The sequence below is a fragment of the Lynx canadensis genome, chromosome E1, assembly GCF_007474595.2.
Source record: "Lynx canadensis isolate LIC74 chromosome E1, mLynCan4.pri.v2, whole genome shotgun sequence".
In the NCBI taxonomy this organism is placed as follows: domain Eukaryota; kingdom Metazoa; phylum Chordata; class Mammalia; order Carnivora; family Felidae; genus Lynx; species Lynx canadensis.
The window spans coordinates 18325405-18345169 of NC_044316.2; the positions used below are offsets into that span (position 1 = coordinate 18325405).

General features: G+C 52.5%; 1 protein-coding gene across 1 annotated transcript in view; it reads left to right on the plus strand.

The window, feature by feature from the left end:
- Positions 1-431: 431 nt before the first annotated feature.
- Positions 432-19765, plus strand: part of NOS2 (nitric oxide synthase 2) — a 29667-nt gene continuing 10333 nt past the window's right edge. Inside the window, 16 exon segments of the mRNA XM_030295130.2 lie at positions 432-504; positions 1284-1406; positions 2950-3098; positions 6470-6632; positions 7584-7675; positions 8622-8763; positions 8856-8995; positions 10365-10539; positions 10634-10735; positions 14106-14300; positions 15282-15364; positions 15751-15895; positions 16625-16729; positions 17893-17942; positions 18354-18528; positions 19291-19423. Coding sequence (XP_030150990.2) covers positions 1314-1406; positions 2950-3098; positions 6470-6632; positions 7584-7675; positions 8622-8763; positions 8856-8995; positions 10365-10539; positions 10634-10735; positions 14106-14300; positions 15282-15364; positions 15751-15895; positions 16625-16729; positions 17893-17942; positions 18354-18528; positions 19291-19423 — 1942 coding nt within the window. The 5' untranslated portion in view covers positions 432-504; positions 1284-1313.

The window sequence follows — 19765 nt, forward strand, 5'->3', positions numbered from 1 at the left end:
GCAGTGCTGCTGGCCTGGGAGGGCGGGCCTGAAGGAGCCATTCTCTGTGCACTCATAGGATGACTATATTTGTACCTGGCTTTGGGAGGGGCATCTTCCCAGAGCTTCTGTGGGTCATTTGGGCGGCTAGCTTTGACTCGGCTCCTCTCTTGTTTTTTTGGCTTTGTGGTGGGTGGGTGGGGGGAGGCAAGAAAAGAAGAGGAGGAGGGAGGGTGGTGTTGGTGGGGAGATTGGGTCTGTCTGTCTGGCTGCCTTCCCCACCACATACACACATCCTTCTCGATCGGCGGCTGTGACATTCACTCCTACCGTCTGGGCCTCGGTTCCCCCTCCATCAAATGAGGGGTTGGCAGAGGGGACTCCAAGATCCCTCTTTGTCCTGAGATGCTTTACCTCATGATGACTATTTTCTTTTGCAGTCTAGTGACACAGGATGACCCCAAGTGTCACAGCCTCAGCAAACACCGGAATGAGCCCCCCCAGTCCCTCACGGGGACAGTAAAGGTCAGTGAGTCATACGGGTGTGGGAAGCCCCCTTCCTCCCTCGCGTAGGCAGATGCAGGAGGAGCAGCCTGGTGGAGGCTAGGGCCTGGGCAGTGCATGGGGACCCCCAGGGGCACGGGTGGGGGTGAGGAAGGGCCTTGGGAGAGCGGGAGTAGTGGCCCCTGTGATGCTATGGCCCCCAGATGATTTGCCTGTGCGGGCTGACAGGCACGGATGAGAGGAGGCCGTTCATGGAGCCAGGGGTAGGACACCCCAACATAAAGCAAGCTCAGCAGCTGAGCCTCAGTCCCAGCGCCCAGCCTCTAGCCCACAGGTTCCATCTTTCCTAAGAGCTTTGGACCTCAGCGTTCCAGAGAGGTGGGCAGAGAAATGGGCGAGAGGTAGGAGAGGAGATGGTTTCCATAGTCTTAAATGCCTGCACGGGAGGCAGTGGTCCATTCTTCCTTGTGCTGAGATTTCTGTTCTCTGCAGTATTGGCTGTGACTGTAGTCTCCCTTACAGCTAACCTTAATCCCTCCTGTTGCAGTTCCTCTGAGGGAGAGTTTGGCAGGGTCCTGGGTGAGGAGAGAAGCCTGGCCAGTGGCCCAGGCACCTGGAGCTCTTAGCAGGCACTGACCCAGGTGGCCAAGCTGCTGGGAAAGGAGGAGGGACACAGACCGACATCCTGACCTGTGTCCCCAATCATGGTTCCCCGCTCCAAGCCAGAGTAGGGCTCAGGGGAGACCTGTGGGGTCCTGGAGTGAAGGCGTTTGTAAATCCTTGGTGTTTTCCCCCCTTAGACAGTTCCAGAATCCCTGGGGAAGCTGGATATGCCCCCGTCGGCCTGCCCACGGCACGTGAGGATCAAAAACTGGGGCAGTGGGATGACTTTCCAAGACACACTTCACCACAAGGCCAAAGGGGTGAGAGGTCTGGGGCTCAGGGAGAACGACCCTTGTCCCAAGCTTGTGAAGCCGTTAGGGCCCTTATTAGCTCAAATGGACATCCTCCTGGGCAAACCAGACAGTCATCTGCTTGGGCACAGGGTGCTGGGAACAGAAACCAGTGTTCTTCACAAATAACAGAAGAAGTAAACAATGCCCGCTCCCTATTAATCCCCGTAATGGGTAATCTGAAGGTGAGATCAATGATTACAGAAAGAAACTCAATCTTTCTTAGAGAGACAATGCAGTATTGGGGACCTTTCTTTCTTTTTTCTTGCTCTCTCTCTCTTTTTTTTTAATCAGGGAGAATTTTCTAATAGAACTGTCCAAAACTGAACTGAACTACATCAGGAAATAGTGAGATCCCTGTCACTGGAAGGATTCAAGTGCTATTTGATAGGGAGATTGGAGAGGGGTTCAAGCATCTAGTGAGTAGTTGGGAGTAAGTGTCTTTAAGGCTTCTTCTGCTAAGTGTCTTGTTCTAACTATAGAATGCATTCTGGGAGTGCCTGGGTGGCTCAGTTGGTTAAGTGTCGGACTTTGGCTCAGGTCATGATCTCATGGTTCGTGAGTTTGAGCCCCGCATCGGGCTCTTCTGACATCACAGAGCCTGCTTCTGATCCTCTGTCCCTTTCTCTCTCTGCCCCTCCCCAGATCACATGCTCACTCTCTCTCAAAAATAAGCATTATTTTTTTAATTAAAAAAACATTTTTTTAATCTTTATTTATTTTTGAGAGAGAGAGAGAGAGTGCGAGAAGAGTGCAAGCGGGAGAGGAACAGATAGAGAGGGAGACCCAGAATCTGAAGCAGGCTCCAGGCACCGAGCCATCAGCACAGAGTCCGACGCAGGGCTTGAACTCATGAACCGTGAGATCATGACTTGAGCCAAAGCCGGACGCTTAACTGACTGAGCCACCAGGTGCCCCCAAAATAAACATTATTAAAAAAAAAAAAAAAGAACGCACTCTGATTGTAAAGTGGAAAAGAATTGAAAATTCCAAGACCATGAAAACAGAATGATTTTCCATACCTTCCAGAAATTACCACAGTTAACATTTAGGTGTACTTCTTTCCAGTATTTTTTCTGTGCCATCCTCTGACTTTAGGATTTATATCCTCTCCTTGCAATTCATTTTGGCTGAATACTAATAGTGTGTACCCAGGAACCATATCAGCCTCTTTAAATGAGAAGGTAGTTGACATGTCCCAGGGATCGAGCTGTTGACTTTGCCAAGTCTGAGTCTGGCTGGGGAGCAGAGCCAGAGACTGAGCCCGAGGTGGTGGGAATAACCCAGCTCACACCCACTTGGGTGAGCCAGTAGAGGAAAGGAGATGTGAGTGGGGAGAAAGCTTGGTGGGCCCCAAGGAGGAGGTGCCACCGGGGTGGAGAGGGGCAGCAAGGAGCTGGAGCAGCTGGAGTGGAAGGAAATGGCCAGGAGAGATGGCCCTGGAGGAGGACTTGTGTCAACACCTTCCCAAGGGGCCAAGCAGCCCCCTTACCACCTGCTTCTCTCTTTCCAGGATCTTGCTTGCAGGTCTAAGTCTTGTCTGGGAGCCATCATGAACCCCAAAAGTTTGACCAGAGGACCCAGGGACAAGCCTACCCCCCCAGACGAGCTTCTACCTCAAGCTATCGAATTTGTCAACCAGTATTACAGCTCCTTCAAAGAGTAAGTCTCACTTGGGCAGGGTTGCTGCCTCCCCCTTCCCCTGAGCTCCTCCGTCTCTAATCATTTCCCTCTGACCCAGGCCCTTTTCCTTCCCAGATTCACAGTGAGCCCGGGGCTAAAGGATAGTTCTCCAAGGGGAAAGACCCCAGAGTAGGTTCTCATAATCATAAGAAAAAGACACATAGTTGGGGCGTCTGCGTGGCTCAGTCGGTTAAGCGTCCGACTTCGTCTCAGGTCATGATCTTGCGGTTCATGGGTTTGAGCCCCGCATCGGGCCCTGCGCTGACAGCTCAGAACCTGGAGCCTACTTCGGATTCTGTGTTTCCCTCTCTCTTTGCCCCTCCCCTGCTGGCACTCTGTCTCTCTGTCTCTCAAAAATAAATAAACGTAAAAAAAAAGAAAGAAAGAAAAAGACACATAGCAGTAGTGGTTGAAAGCATAGGTGTAGGAAAGTGACGGAGTGTACCCGTTTGGATTTGAATCCTGGCTGCACCAGTAGCCAACCAGTCCTGTACCCTTGGGAAATCTGTTTACCCTCTCTGTGAGTCAACTTTCTCATCGGTAAAAGTGGGGTGAGATTAGAACCTGGCTCAGAAGACTGTTGCGAGCCTTCAAGTAAGTTTGTGCCAAGTTCCCTTTCATTATGAAGTGTCTCGGATAGAAAGGACTTTCGAGACCACCTGGTCCAGCCTACCTCCAGCGGGTGTGAACAGGGAAGCCCAGTCCCAGCTGGAGTCCATGCCATTTGACCTGGAGAGAGCTAGTCATGCTCTTCGCACTGAACTCTGTATTCCTGGGTCTCATGAAATATACGATTATCAACTTAGGCCCACTTACAACTTTAAAATGAAATACACAAAGGGGTCGTAAGACAAGAATGACTGAGGGAAGGCACTTGCTGTTTTATGGGCTGGGAGGGGAGTGTGGCTTTTATGGTATACGTCACGCGGCACTTTACTGCATGAAGTGAGTCCTAGAAGTGCTCCTGGGGCCCCCATGGTGGAAAGAGTGGTTCCTGGTGATGCCATGTCCCCTCTACTATGACCCTACAATGTCTGAGCTGGAGGGGGCCTTGAGTTTATGCAAAGGGCCCTTACTTTCCGGGGTCTCTGATCCTCAACCCTGGCTGTGCATCGAGTCACCTGAGGACTTTGCAAAGTACTGATGCCAGGGTACGCTGGGCCAAGGGCATCAGGATCTCAGGAAGTGCGGAGGAGGAAGACGTCTGTGTTCTTTAGAAGCTCCTCCGGCTATTCTAATAACTGGATTGAGAAATCTGTTGGGGGTTGCCTGCTGTGTGTGCCGTGTAACCACACCTCTGTAGAAGTGCTTTGTGACCAGGAGGCTCAAGATCCTTGGGCTGTCAGCTCTGTCAATGAGTAATGAGCCTTTCAGAGTCTGGGAATTCTCCTGATGGGCCTCATCGGACCACGGTCTCAACACTAACATTTACTGAGCACTAAGTATGTTCTGGGCCTTGCATAAGTGCCTTGTAAGTAATGCTCACCACAACTCTATGAAATAAGTATCATTATTACCCTCCCCATTCTACAGACAAGGAAACTGAAGCCCCTGGGTGAAATAATTTGCTTGAAGTCAGATGTTCGGGGGTCCCGCAGCTGGGGTTTCAACCCAGGCAGCTTGGCATCAGAGCCTCTGCTTTTAACCTATGTTGTAGCCTCCAGGTCTTTGACCTTGAAGGTCCCAACGTCTGTGCAGCCAGAGGCACAGACAGCTGGCGAGTTAGGTCTTGCTTGTGAATGAAGGAGTATAGTTAGAAATGGTAACTTGCTGAATGTTCTGTTCAAATCCGTTGGCTTATGCCAAAAGCTAGACTCTTTTTTTCAGGACGAATAGGCATCGTAGCATCTGGAGTGCCTCAGAAATGGGACTGTATGAAAACGGTGATAGAATATGAAACTTGAAGGGGATCAGACAAAAATGTGAAAAAATCATCCTTTCTTACATAGTCCCATAGTAACACCACGCAGGGTGCTCCAGGCATGGGTGTCCTCAAGATTGGTACTGTTTCCGTGCTTGGATGTACTACGAGTCTCGCTAGATGCTTTGCTGGGGAGGGAGGGCTTCCAGTGTGGCGGCCTTAACCTCACCCAGCAGGTCCTTAATGCCAGGAGTATCCTTGAAGATAAAGAGCCCCAAATGTTTTGCCTTTGAGCTTTTTTTCTTTAATCAAGCAAGAGTTGTCAAGACAGTCTTCATCCACAGAAAGGCCATTTTGTTCTGAGTTGTCCACTGTCCTTAATCAGCAGTTCATTCCTTAAATAGCTTTGTTTGGTGCCATTTCAAATAGTCTTTGGTGTTGATTGGAAATCTCAAGGTTGCTGTGTGTATGTGTGCGTGTTTCAAAGCCTTTCTGACTGAATCCCTCCCTGGGGGATATTTTTGCAGCCTGGGAGGGGAGGGAAGGAACAGTTTGGAAATCTCTCCTGGAATTGCTGGCTGAACAGTGCGGGGGGTTGAGAAACGACACACTGTAAGGAGCCTGTGCTGTTGGACCGGGCTGTGGAGGGCTCCTCCCTGAGTAGGCCCTGGGGCCCTGCAGGCTGAGTCCTGAGAGCCCAGTGCGGTCCAGGGAAGCGTGGGCAGGCCCTCAGCGCTTTGCACTTGCAATTCCCCCCTAGGGTGGAGGGTGGAAGGTTAAGGGCCTGGGCTTGGCATCAGGGCAACCTGCTTCTGAGTCCTGACTTTGCTGTTTATCACACTTGCGTTTCTGGGCTGCTACTTAACCCACTAGAGCCTTCCTACCCCACGCTACAAAATGGACACAAAAATGCTTCCCCCAGAGACTCGGTGAGACCCCAGCTGTGAGTGGCTTTGCCCAGTGCCCTGCTCATAATGAGTACTCGGCACACGGGAGCTGCCGTCGCACGGGCTGCTCCTCTCCTGGTCACAGGATGGTGGCCAAGAGGCAGGGTGTGGCTGTGGCTTGGTGAGTACTTCCCCGGGTGTTGCAGGCATCTGAGAAGGATTTTGCACTCCTGGCTGATGCTTGCCAAGTTGAGGTGAATGTAATTGGAGAAAAAGCGCCTGGAAACAACTAGGGTGCCCACAGAATCAGGACCAGCCACGTAACTGGCAGGACCCAGGGGAGAAATGAAAACGTGGGCTCCCTGTTCAAGCTGACTGAGAATTTCAAGACCGTGACAGCAGAGCATTAAGCCAAGCAGGGGGCCCTTCCAAGCTGGGGGCCGGTGTCGCAGACTTGTGAAACTGGCCCTGAGGGGACAGCCTCTGTGAGGGCCATCTTGCCCTCCTGGTGTCCTAGTTCAGTTCCTGCTTCTGTGGCTGGAATTAGTCTCCATCTAAGGCCATCTCATTGTTGATCTTCCTGATGTCTTCCTGTCCCCCAGGGCAAAAATAGAGGAACATCTGGCCAGGGTGGAAGCAGTAACAAAGGAGATAGAAACAACAGGAACCTATCAGCTGACGGGAGATGAGCTCATCTTCGCCACCAAGCAGGCTTGGCGCAACGCCCCCCGCTGCATCGGGAGGATCCAGTGGTCCAACCTACAGGTGGGCGTCCTTAGACCTGAGCGGGAGAGGACCTGGGTGGCAGGCAGGCCCCCAGCAGGTGGCTCCGAACAGCCGGGAGGAGCTGTGCCCGAGACTCCCCACTCTGGTTTTCTCTTCACGTTTGTGACCGTGAGATGGGGACTCGTAGGGCTTCCCCCTCGAAGTCTAGAATGTGGTTTCAGCACAGGATTTCTAGCTGGCCTTTTCTCACACAGACATAAAACCAATGACCTTGTTCTTATTACTGTTGAGGCCCTGGTGCCACAACAGAGGTTGTCAACCTCGACTGTTTGAATCCTTGGCTCCTAGAAAACATTTTCTTTATCCTAGCCTCATAGGCATGTTTACGTGGGGGGATCGTTTATTGCTGGATAATATAGGAAGTGCTTGGACAGAGAAATTGATGAGAAATACCGGTGAAACCAACGCTGGCTGAAATAAAATGTGCTGAGAGCCCTGTGAAAAATGGGCTGATGTTGGGGCACCTGGTGGGTCCGTTGGTTAAGCGTCCGACTCTTGATTTCAGCTCAGGATCTCAGGGTTCATGGGATCGAGCCCCATGTCGGGCTCTGTGCTGACAATGCAGAACCTGCTTGGGATTCTCTCTTTCTCCCTTTCTCTCTGGCCCTCCCCCACTCATTGCTCTCTGTCTCTATCTCAAAATTAAATAAAACTTAATGAAATGTGCTGATGTTATCAAGGCACTAGGCTAGGGCTGTGATAGGGTTTTGATGGTGTCTTCCAAGAGGGGTTGCCTGGGCTCCTCAGGTTGGGGCAGCCCTGAGACGGGAAGTGTCAATGCAGAGAGGAGAACATTCTCCTCCGTTTGGGGTTTGGATGGTGGGGGTTTTGGACCATTCCCCCCTTCCCTCATTAACTTAGCTTCTGATCAACCCCGAGGCCTCTGTCCTCACAGTCTTTGATGGTGTGGGCTGGGTGGGCTGTGTGCAGGTCTTCGATGCCCGGAGCTGTTCCACTGCCCAGGAAATGTTCGAGCACATCTGCAGACACGTGCGTTATGCTACCAACAATGGCAACATCAGGTGGGTGCACCTTTCCCAGGGGTATGGCTAGGGCCCACCCTACCCCCCCACCCCGAGTCTGAGCCAAAGGACACAGATGGGTTTAGGGGAGGTATCTCTGGCTCCAGGAGAAACCAGGGAGATAGAGAAAGGAGAAAGACTCAGGCTTCTTTGTCGAGCCCCAGTAGTGAGAGTAGCCTCCATGAGCTTAGCTCCCCTCACCAGCCCATGACCTTGGTTTCCTTCTGACTTGAAACCATTTGGAAGGGATGGGGGGATCTTTAAGCAGCCACTTCTTCACTGCTTGGTCAGGCTTTCCACTTTTTAGAAGGGCTGAGAGGTTGGCTTTGCAGCTGAAGGCTCTAGTGTGTCGTTTTTCTTAGAGCCAGGAGAATCACTCTTCATCAGTAGCCCCTCCTGCCCTTACCTTTTCCTATTCCCAACCAAAGAGGTCAAGGCCACTAGGACTGGATGGTTCATTCGGCCATTCATTCATTTTTCTGTTCAGCAAACACTCAGCGCCCACATAATGGGGACCCAACCCACGACTAGACGTGGCAGTGGGGTGGGGGCAATGCAGAGGTGACCAAGACCTAGGACACTGCTCCAGCCCACTGTCCCTGGTACTAGACAAACATCCAACTAACTAGACTGCAAGAGAAATGACATGCAGCCAGGGAGGAGGCTGGGAGAGCTAACCCTGCCTGAGGGATGGGGAATGCTCCCCGGAGGCGTGGTCCCTGTATCGATCTTGAAGGAAGGGGCAGAGGTGGGAGGAGAACAAGGGAGAGGGTATGTCAGGAAGGGGGCAGGTTGCACAGAGGCAGGGAGAGGAGTTTGGTTTGACTAGGTCAGGTACAGAGCCCTGGGGAGTGGGAAGACAGGAGGCAGGGGGGGCACTGTGGAGGCTGGCTGGGAGCCCCTACCAAAGCCGAGGGGTAAATGGCGCTGTCTTTGTCTTGGGAAGGTCGGCCATCACCGTGTTCCCCCAGCGGAGTGATGGGAAGCATGACTTCCGGATCTGGAACGCTCAGCTCATCCGGTATGCTGGCTACCAGATGCCTGATGGCACCATCCTGGGGGACCCTGCCAGCGTGGAGTTCACCCAGGTACGGGATCCAGCCTTGGTGGCCGACAGAGTGGAGCCAGAGGGGCCGAGGGGTCTGGGTGTATAGACTCACCGGGCCTGTCTTGCCCCCAGCTGTGCATCGACCTGGGCTGGAAGCCCAAGTACGGCCGCTTTGATGTGGTGCCTCTGGTCCTGCAGGCTGATGGCGGAGACCCTGAGCTCTTTGAAATCCCGCCTGACCTCGTGCTCGAGGTGCCCATGGAACATCCCAAGTAAGCAGGGTGTATGTTATGGGTGCTGAGGGTGTATGTTAACATGTATGCTCCATTCTTTTCCTTAGGGAGATCCCAATCCTCAGGCCCCCCTCCCGCTCTCCTAAAGCCCAGCCAGCAGCAGCTGGTGTCCAGAAGGGCTGGCTTTCAAGTCATGCCTCGTCAGCGCTTGTGAAGCAACCATGGACTTGGGTCTTGGGCCTCAGATTTATGAGGATATGTTGATAATGAGGGAGAAGCAGAGGCTTAGATGGATGGGGCCCTAAGAACTTGGGAAGCAGTGACCTTGGGAGAAGGACCCCAAAAGTCTCTAATATCCTCACACTGAGCAGCCCAGGCCTCTTGCTTCCTGCCAACTCTCTTAGCTGGCCCTCATCTAATGTGGTGAAAGTATAGGGCTATGGTGACTTCTGGAGCAGTCCCGGCTCTGGGCAGCTCTCATAATCACAAAAATACCTCCATATATTTGGGACTCACTATGTGGCAGGCATTGAGCTATATACTCTTCTTTTTGTCTCTTGAATATACTGAAGTCAATCCCACCTCAGGGCCTTTGCATTTGCTGTTCCCTCTGCCTGACATGCCTTTTCCTCAGAAAGTTAAAGGATTCATTTCTTCTTGACAATGAGATATTTCCAGAATGTCACCCCCTCTGAGAAGCCTATCCTGAACACTCTATCAAGAGCAGATACCCTCACCCTCCATCTACCACATCACCTTCCTTTTGTTTTTCTGTTTATTTGTCTGTTTACTTGTGTATCATCTAGAGTCTAGACTGTAGTCTATAAGCTCTTTGAGAATGGGGATCTTGCCTTTCTTGTTCAGCCGTAGATCCCTAACACCTGGAAGGGTGCCTGGTACATGGTAGGTGTTCAATGATAAATATTTCTGAAATAAATGAATTTCCAAATGAGTGATAATGTTATCTTCACAGTAATCCCATGAATGGGATGCTGTTGTCTCTATTTTACTGGTGGGGTTACTGAGGCTCGGAGAGGCTAAATAACACCCCAACGTCACACAGCTGGTAAGCAGTAAGGCAGAACCTGAACCTGGGCTTTCTGACACTAGAGTCCTTAACTGCTATGTTATGTTGGGCTCTCAGTGTTTAGCACGGTGCCTGTCACACACGTGTTGCTTCAATATATGTTTGCATGAATGGATGAGTAAATGAATGCTTAATTAATGACTTATACCTACTGTGCCCAGTTCACCTCTCCAGGTTGCATAAACTCAGAGAACAACACTTGGAAAGGAGTTTTCTTAGTTGAGTCTTTCTCTGAAGGCTTTTTTGTGTGCTGGTGGGGGTGGTGGTGAGGATGGGCAGAAGCGCAGGCCTCAGTTCTCACTGGCTCTGCCTCCCTGCCAGGTATGAGTGGTTCCGTGAACTGGAGCTAAAGTGGTATGCCCTGCCTGCCGTGGCCAACATGCTGCTCGAGGTGGGTGGCCTGGAGTTCCCAGGGTGCCCCTTCAACGGCTGGTACATGGGCACGGAGATCGGGGTCCGGGACTTCTGTGACGTTCAGCGCTACAACATCCTGGAGGTAATGAGGCCCGTCCGGCGGGGCCAACCGTGGACGTGGGCTTGTGCAGGAGGAGTCCCGGGCACCAGCTCACCCTATCGCTCTGCCTCCGCAGGAAGTGGGCAGAAGGATGGGCCTGGAAACACACAAGCTGGCCTCACTCTGGAAGGACCGGGCTGTCATTGAGATCAACGTCGCCGTGCTGCACAGTTTCCAGGTATGTCGTGTTTTGTGGGTCTGGAGACTTTCTGATTAGGTCGTCTCCGGTCATCTTATGCTTGACTCTCCCCTTGACAGCATTGTCCATTTCCTCACGCCTCAAACAAGTAGCGAGCACCCGGTCTGTGCCAGGCGCTGTGGTAGGTGCTGGGGGTGCACAGACCTATAAGCCCTCCTACTCGCTCTCGCGCTTCTCGTGTAAACTGAATGCTTCCAGCAACAGGCAGCTCCTTACCTTTCAAGACCTGTCGGTCCTTGTCAATTTCAGGGCTTGAGCACTGAATCCTGTTCCCTGTCAGTTGCTCAAGGACTTTGCTCCTGAAAACTGACCCCCTTCTTCTGTATCATTGGTGTCTTCCTGTCTGCTGGATCATTTTCAGCAATGACCAACAGGCTATAATGGTTCCCGTCTCAGAGAAATAACTGACCAGCTAGCCAAATAAGTCCCCCAGCTACCACCTTGTTTTCTTGCTTTCCTCTGTAGCCAAACCACTGTAAGGTCTTGCTATACCTCCTCATCCTCTAGCCACTCCAGTGAGGCTTGCATCCTCTTCTGGTCCCTCTGGAATTCTTGCTGTTTTCCAAACTTCACCAAGACGGTTCCTATCTCAGGGCCTTTGCACTTGCTTTCCCCTCTGCTTAGAATACTCCTCCCACAAATCATCCCATGACTGGGTCCTTCCCTTCATCCACGTGTCTATTCACTTCCTTGGAGTAGCCCTTCCTGACCATGCCGTGTAGATGGCACCCTTCCCACACCTCCATCTTGTTCCTCTCTCTTCTTCCTTTACCTCTGTCTTTATTTTTCTTCAGAATTCTTATTAGCTCCTGACATGACAGAGTACATCTACTTCTTGCCTTTCTGTTGGGGCTGGGCATTGCCTCTCTTGTTCATTGCTCTACCTATAGAGTCTAGAAGAGTGGCCCTGTAGAGTCTAGAAGAGTGGCCATGGTAGATACTGAAAAAACTATGAACTTGAGTGAGTAAACGAGAGCCCACGTCCCCATGGGCAGGCGCTGCTCTTGCTTCCCTATACTGAGTGAATGTACCCACCCCTTGGGCCCATGCACAGGTCAGTTCTCACGTGGGACTGAGCCCTCTGGTCTGTCCGCTGCTCTTACTCATATGATTGCTCTCCTTCCTTTTGGGAAGGAGGCAGGGGATGTGTGCATATTTTACTTTAGAGGCTGAAACCATCTCCACAAAGCTGGCAGATACCCTGGGGCCAGATCGCTAGGAAGATGCTCATTCATTCATTCAGCCAAGTACTTTGAGCCTTTTGCATCAATCAGGCACTGGGCTTGGCCCAGGATGTGAGTGGTGAACAAAATAGACAAAAACCTTTTCCTGGTGGAGTGGGAAGGGGAGTTGACATTAAACAAACATCCAGTAAATATTTACAATCACACTGTTTCCCAGGGCTGGTCACCCCAAGGGCAGGTCAAGCTTGTGCTTGATTGTTCTGAGGGTTGTGGGTGGGCGGGGGTTCAGAGGCGGAACAGGAAGAGCACCACCCCCCCAGGGCTGGCCCAGCTCAGAAGGACCCCGCTGGCCGCTGGCCGTGGACCACACATCCTGACTCCTGGGGGCTCTGCGCACCAGGCCTGATACTGCAGGATGCAGATACGTCCCAGAGAATCTGCCAATCCTCAACTGTCTCCCGACCATTACTGACCACGTCCCCCCCCCACTGCTTGAGAGTCTCCAGGACTTCCTTGTCACCCTCCTTCAGGATAAACTTCCTCATCTGTACACCGGGGATAAATAATAGGTCCTCCCTCACTGGGTTATTGTGAGAATTAAATGAAAATGCATGCAAAACATTTAGCTGTGCTGCCTGGCCCATAGTGAACACTCAGTAAGTATTTGTTTTATTGTTGCTGTTATTTATTATTATCGTTGTCAGCTTCTCAGCTCAAAAGTGGCCTGGCACCCAGGAGCTGCTTGTACATGTGTAAGATTTCAGAAGGCCTGTTGCATCCTCCATCAGGAGGCTCCTTCCTCTTGTGCTTCTGGCCTTGACTCAGGCAGTGTCCTCCTCCAGGAATGCCCATCCATCGCCTAACTTGTGCCTATCTCTCAAGACTTGCCTACTCTTAGATGCAGTCTCTGGAGTCCCCTATTTCTCCTCCAGGCCTCTGTCTGGGCTACGCCCCTCTGCCCTCCAGCAGCACCTGTCTTCACCTCCCTTGTACCTTGTATCAGACCACATGAAAATGGCCTCCCCTCCTTAGAGCATAATCTAATGCAGAAAAGGGGCCATGTTTTCACCTCTGTAATGCCAGTGCTTTATGCAGTGCCTGGCATTAATAGATAAAGATAGATAGAAATAATAATAGCAGCTAACATTTATTGCACACATTCTGTGCTTTACTTATGTTAACTTTTTTTTAGAGTTTTTAAATTATTTATTTGTTTATTTATATTTATTTACTTAGAGTGTGAGCAGGGGAGAGGACCAGAGGGGGAGAGAGAGGGAGGGAGGGAGGGAGAGAATCTTAAGCAGGCTCCACACTCAGCTTGCAGCCCAATGCAGGGCTCGATTGCACGACCCTGAGGTCATGACCTGAGCTGAAATCAAGAGTCAGGCTCAACCAGCTGAGCCACCCAAGTGCCCCTACTTGTGTTAACTTATTGCCTCCTTTCAGCAACGTTACAATGTAGAACTGTTATCAACCCCCTTTTACATTGGAGGAAACTGAGGCTTAGTGAGGTTCAGGAACTAATAGCTCAAGGTCACATGGCTAATAAGAGGCCAAAGTTTGAATCATGACATTAAACAAATGTCTCCTGAGTTGCCCCAGACATTGAGGGGTGTGGCTGCCTTTGTTGGATCATTCCAGGAAGGCTCAGACCCCTTGGCTTCTAACTTTAGGATGTGGCACATTGTGCTGACTTGTCTTCCATATGCTGCCGTTTCCCCAACACTTAGTTCTCTTCAGAGATGTCTAGTTCCTTCTTGGCTGAGAGAGCCCCATCCTCAGGGAAGTGACTCCTGGAACTCTCAGTACTAACAAGTGGCAAAAAGACACTATGGTTGGATTTGTCCACATCCAGAGGGAGCCATTTGTGGGGAGTTTGGGGAGACTTGTAGGCGTGGCCTGAGAAGCTGACTCTGTCCCTAGAGGGCCAAGGGGGGGGGCCCACCATGTGACCTCTGGGCTGACTATGACTATGGTGATTTCTGGGGCTCCTTTGGAGGCTCTGAAAGTGCCTTCCATTTGGGTATTTACTTTCAGCAGCGAGGAGGTGGCCAGGAGGAACTGTTGTCACATTTTACTGACCTTGGGAGCCCCGCTGACAGACCATGCTCCTGAGTCCCCCTTCCCTTGCCTCAACCCCCCCTCTTTGCCTCCTTCTACTTCAGAAGCAAAACGTGACCATCATGGACCACCACTCGGCTGCGGAGTCCTTCATGAAGTACATGCAGAACGAGTACCGGTCCCGAGGGGGCTGTCCTGCCGACTGGATTTGGCTGGTGCCCCCGATTTCTGGCAGCATCACTCCCGTGTTCCATCAGGAGATGTTAAACTATGTCCTGTCCCCTTTCTTCTACTACCAGGTGAGGGAGGGCCTTCCTCCCCTCTCTGTCTTGGGAGCTCAGGGGTGGAGAATGTGTGTGTGTGTGTAGGTGTGCATGCGTGTGCGTGCACGTGCTCGTGTATGTGCGTGCAGGTGCGTGTGTGTACACGTATGCATGCACGTTCACGCTCACTCATGCAGGACACACGGGGCAGGGCCAGGGACACAGGGGCCTATTTGTAATGCTTGTCAGGATGCTGAACAGCAATTGTCCATTTCTGCAGAGAGTGGGACTTAAGGAAAGACCTTTTATTTCACCTTCAGGGGTCCAGTGCTCTGATGGGGCTTAAGCTTGAGGGTGACCGCCATTGCCCCCACCTCAACCAGTCACATCCCATAAGGGTGAAGAGTTTGGCTCGAGGGTCAGACACACCTGTGGGCAACTCTGCCACTTCCTAGCGGCATGGTCGTGGGTGGGTCATTTCACCCATGGGAGCCCTGATGTTCTCGTTGTCTGGATCCCGTGAGCTGGTCTCTGCCCAGCCCAGAATGCACTCTGTAACCATCCCCTATTGAAACCCGTTCACTTTTTGTCATAAAGGGCTTCGGCTAGATTCGGGGAGGAGCCTCCTTACTTTAAGATGCCAGGTAGAGGGACTGACTGCCGGGGACAGCGTGTGCCTGTCGTCATAGTGCCTTATTTCACTCAAAGCTGTCCGGTTTGGACTATACATCACATGGTCTGCCTAGTGGCACTAAAAACGAAAGAGAAGTGGGGCCTCTTCCTCCTGAGGGGGCACTAATGGAGAATAAAATCCACTGGCCACCTGGTATGTGCAAGTTCCAAGCTGGACCCTGGAGCCGCAACTCGGAGGGAGACAGAGCCCCAGCCCTCCCTGCCGGGGCACCCAGGGACCCCCACCTCACAAAGCGCACAGAGGGTCCTCTGGCTCCCTCGCATCCCCAAGCCCCGGCCGAGCCAGGGCCCACCTTGCCCTCACAGGTGCCTTCTTTTCTGTAGGTGGAGGCCTGGAAAACCCACATCTGGCAGGATGAGAAGCGGAGACCCCGGAGAAGAAAGATTCCGTTCAAAGTCTTGGTTCAGTAAGTGGGAGCGGCCTGCGCTGACGTCTCACCTGCAGCCCTTTCTTCTAGCCAGCCTGCCCTTCTAGGCCTTGAAGGGTGGGGAACAAAGAGAAACGATGGTCTTTGTGGAGTTGGGCTCGCAGAGGTCCAGACGCCAGTGGGGACCGCCTGCCACCATCGTCCCAACCTTCCCTGTCCTCTGTTTTCCCACGGGGCTGAGTCATGGGTTGAGTGGGTGAGGGGAGGAGAAGGGCCGGGAGTCAAGGTCGATACCTGGTAAGAAACATGAGTTCTTTTCCCACAAACTGCCACCCTTTAGACACTGTCCCTCTTCCATTCTCTATGACCCGTGCGTTCCTCTGGAAGGGTGAGTCAGCACAGTGTCTGTCTGTCTGTCTACACAGAGCTGTGCTCTTCGCCTCCATGCTGATGCGCAAGACCATGGCGTCCCGAGTGAGAGCCACAATCCTCTTTGCGACGGAGACAGGAAAGTCAGAAACACTGGCCCGGGACCTAGGGGCCTTGTTCAGCTGTGCCTTCAACCCCAAGGTGAGCAACTCAGCGGGACGCATGCCTCCTTCTCTGCCTGTGTGCAGACAAGTTGGTAAAAGTTAAAACGGTTACTCTGCTCCTGCATGTCCCAGAGCCTTGGGGGTGCTGATGCACATTGTAAATCTGTGATAGGACAGATTGGTGTCCAAGGGCTCCTAAACTTACACAGCAAATAGAATTTTCATGGTGTTCCAGGGAACACAGTTTGAGAAACACTTTCCTAATGCAAGTGTCAAAATCCACGAGCTGCTGTAGATGAACTTTAGTCACTCAACACCTTCACTATGGGCTGTAGTGCTCAAGGCGAGGGGGCAAAGGATGAATAAGATGCAGACGAATGAAACAACCCCACAGGGGGACTCCCTCATTCCCTCAGTGTTGGAGTTCATCCTTCATTGGAAGCCTCCTGCGTCAGGTGGGCTGGGCCCTGGGTAGAACAGCGAGGTTGTGACACATTTCACCTGAGATTCGCTGAAGTGTTGGCAGTGGGGCTTGAGCGGGGGGAGGAGGATGGGGAGCGATGTGTTCATGCAGGTTTATTCGACGGCCATTCGTGAAGCATTCCCCTCCTCTGTGCCGCGCCTGTGCTGGGAGTAGGCGGGGTAGGGGGACAGGTGACGCAGGGGGCTCCTGGGAGGCGGAAGGGAGGCACAGGGCTTCCGGGGATGGCGCGGAAGGCCGCAGCCCGGGAACCAAGGGCTCATGTCCACCCTTGGTGCCACACAGATTCTCTGCATGGACCAGTACGGGCTGAGCAACCTGGAGGAAGAGCAGCTACTACTGGTGGTGACCAGCACGTTTGGGAACGGAGACTCCCCCGGCAACGGAGAGGTGGGTGGCCCAGGTCCCGGTGGTCTGGGCGGGGGTGGGGGGGTGGCGGGGTAGGGTCCGAGAGGGACAGGGAAAGGATCTGGGAGATTCAGCATGTCCTAAGGAGGGCGCTTGGAAGTGAGCGCTTGGATCCCTGTGGGCTGCCCGAGTGCCAGCCATTTGCCTGCCTCCTTTATAATTGTCACCATATGTATGTGACGCCTTTCCTGTGACATGATCTATACTTTTAAGTAAATTGACCCACCTTTTTAAACTCAAAAATTCATGCTAATTTTTTAAAATGTTTATTTACTTATTTTTGAGAGAGAGAGAGAGAGAGAACACAGGGGAGGGGCAGAGAGAGAGAGACAGACATACGTACAGAATCTGAAGCGGGCTCCAGGCTCTGAGCGGTCAGCCCAGAGCCCGCTGCGGGGCTTAAACTCATGAACCGTGAGATTGTGACCTGAGCTGAAATCAGACGCCTAACCTACTGGGCCACCCTGATGCCCCTCAAAAATTCATGTTTAAAGGAAACTTTATATCACTCCCACGAATGGAAGGCCAACAAAAAGTAAACCCAATGAAAGCCAAACAAAGTTCTTGAACTTTAACTGGGTACTGTTGCCTGACCGTGGCTTGCTTTGTTTTTTAAAATGAGTAGTAGGCAAAGATTAGAGGTCTTCGGGCTCCCATAGCCCCAAGCGAAGACACTCCCTGGTTTTCATAAAGATAAGAATAGTAACTGAAACAGGAATAATTTTTTTAAATTTACAGAAAAGAGTACTTTCTTACCATGTGATTTGACGCCACTGCTGCTGGGTCACATTCTGCCTAAAATAATCTTCAGTCCCTTGGAAATCAGGGTAATCTTAGTATGGGACTGGTTGTCATTATTACCAGGTTCCAAAAAGGAAGAGAGGCTCGTGCCCCATGAGGAGACCCTCTGGAGATGCCGTGCTATAAGGGAGGTCCTCCTCTACCAGAGCTGGATGGGGCTGGGCTGTTCTAGGTCCCCCACCAAGGATCAAGCCCACATGAGTTGCTAAGACTGAACTTGTCCCTGAGCCCCAGCCAGCTGGCTCCACACTTCCGTTTGTGGATCTTGAACCACATGTGGCCAGATGTGGCCAGTACTTATACTAATCTCATCCTGAGAAGTCTGTGGTTCTTTCTCTTTCTAGAAACTGAAAAAATCCCTCTTCATGCTGAAAGAGCTTACCAACAAGTTCAGGTAAGGCTTTCCCCACCCACTTGTCCAAGCCCTAAGGCTTTCACCCACTTGTCCAAGCCCTACCTTATGAACCTAGAGTCTGGGTGCCAGGGAGGAAACTGGTTGTGTATAAGGGGGTCTTCTCCAAGATATCCAGGCACAGAGAGATCCTTGTCCTCAGCATATGTCAAGGGTCAAGTCAGGGAAACCAAGTCCCTCTCATAGGTCTGCAGACCAAGCATGGGATTGGTCACAGGAGTTGGTGACAAGGCTTGGAAGCTAGGGAGGACCAGAAGGGAGCGTGCGCTGGCCGATCCTGTGCCCAGCTGTGGGGGGAGTGTCTGAGGCTGGCCTTACGGGGCCACTAATGCTACTTGATGCTTGTGTGGCTGGGCTCACCCCAGTCTCCACGTGTGTGTCCTCCTCGGGCAGGTATGCCGTGTTTGGCCTCGGCTCCAGCATGTACCCTCAGTTCTGTGCCTTTGCTCATGACATCGACCAGAAGCTGTCCCATCTGGGGGCCTCTCAGCTTGCCCCAACAGGGGAAGGGGACGAACTCAGTGGACAGGAGGAAGCCTTCCGCGGCTGGGCCGTGCAAACCTTCAAGGTCAGTTCTTAGCTGGAGCTGCCCCCTGGCCCGGACAGGGATGCCACAGCCCACTCGTGTCCAGGACACCTCACGCCGGCCATCCTGGATGGCGTGACTCCTGCCTGGTCCTGTAGGCATGGTCCTAGGTGTGGCCTGAAGGCTCAGGTCACTGCTGCTTTCCCTCTACCCCTCAGAACTCCACTTTAAGCATGTGCCCCCAGATGGGGGAAGATGGCTGAGACACCCCCCTGCCCTTGGGGAGCTTCGGTTTAAGATCTTTCCCCCTCTAATTATTCAGGTCACCTCTTGACGACTTTGTCTTGTTTCAGTCTCCCAGCCACAGAGAGCCTGGGGACAGGGACGATGTGGTTGAGTCCTCTGGACCTGTGTCAGAATCTCAGTAGGGCTTTGCTGCCTGTTGCCGCACCCCCCCCCCCCCCGATTTTAGAGAACTCCACATTCGAACAGTGTTTCACCCAGCGGTGGCACTTAGAGCACCTGGTTCCAGGCCCACGCCGCCTCCACGTGACCCCACACCAGGAACATGGGGGTAATCAAATCTCATGGTGTGGGCATGAGGATAATATGAAAACAATAGCAACGACGTGCCAAGCCTGGCTGCCTCTTCGAGTGCACACAGCAGCCCAGTCAGATCCGTGTACTTAGTAATTATTGGAAGCACATAACTGATCTGTAAGGACCTACAAAATGGTGGCCCCGATGGTGGTGACGATGTCGAAGAGGAGGACCATGATGATGGTCTGCCCCATCTTCTTCCAGGCAGCCTGTGAGACATTCGATGTGCGAGGCAAGCACCGCGTTCAGATCCCCAAGCTCTACACCTCCAATGTGACCTGGGACCCTCACCACTACAGGCTCGTGCGGGACTCACAGCCTCTGGACCTCAACAAAGGTACCTGCTGGGCTTGCGGCCCTTCCTGCTGGGATGGCGGTCTCTGACGCTGGAGTCTGTGCTCGAGGAGACCACTAGGACCCTCTGAACGGAGGCAGCTGGCCTAGGGATTCCAGGCCTCTCCCTCTTGTTGCAGCCGAGAGCCTGCTGGGGTGCATGACTGGAGAGCTTGCTTCATCTCTGAGGAAGCCTGTTCCAGGAGGAAGCCCTGGGAGGGTGACAGAAAGGGGAGCCAGTGCCAACTGAGGGCCTCCTGTGTGCCAGGCACTGTGCTGGGCTTCTCACCCACGCCACTCTAAGTGACCCTGACACTCATCTTGTAAGAAGGGCACAAAGACCAGG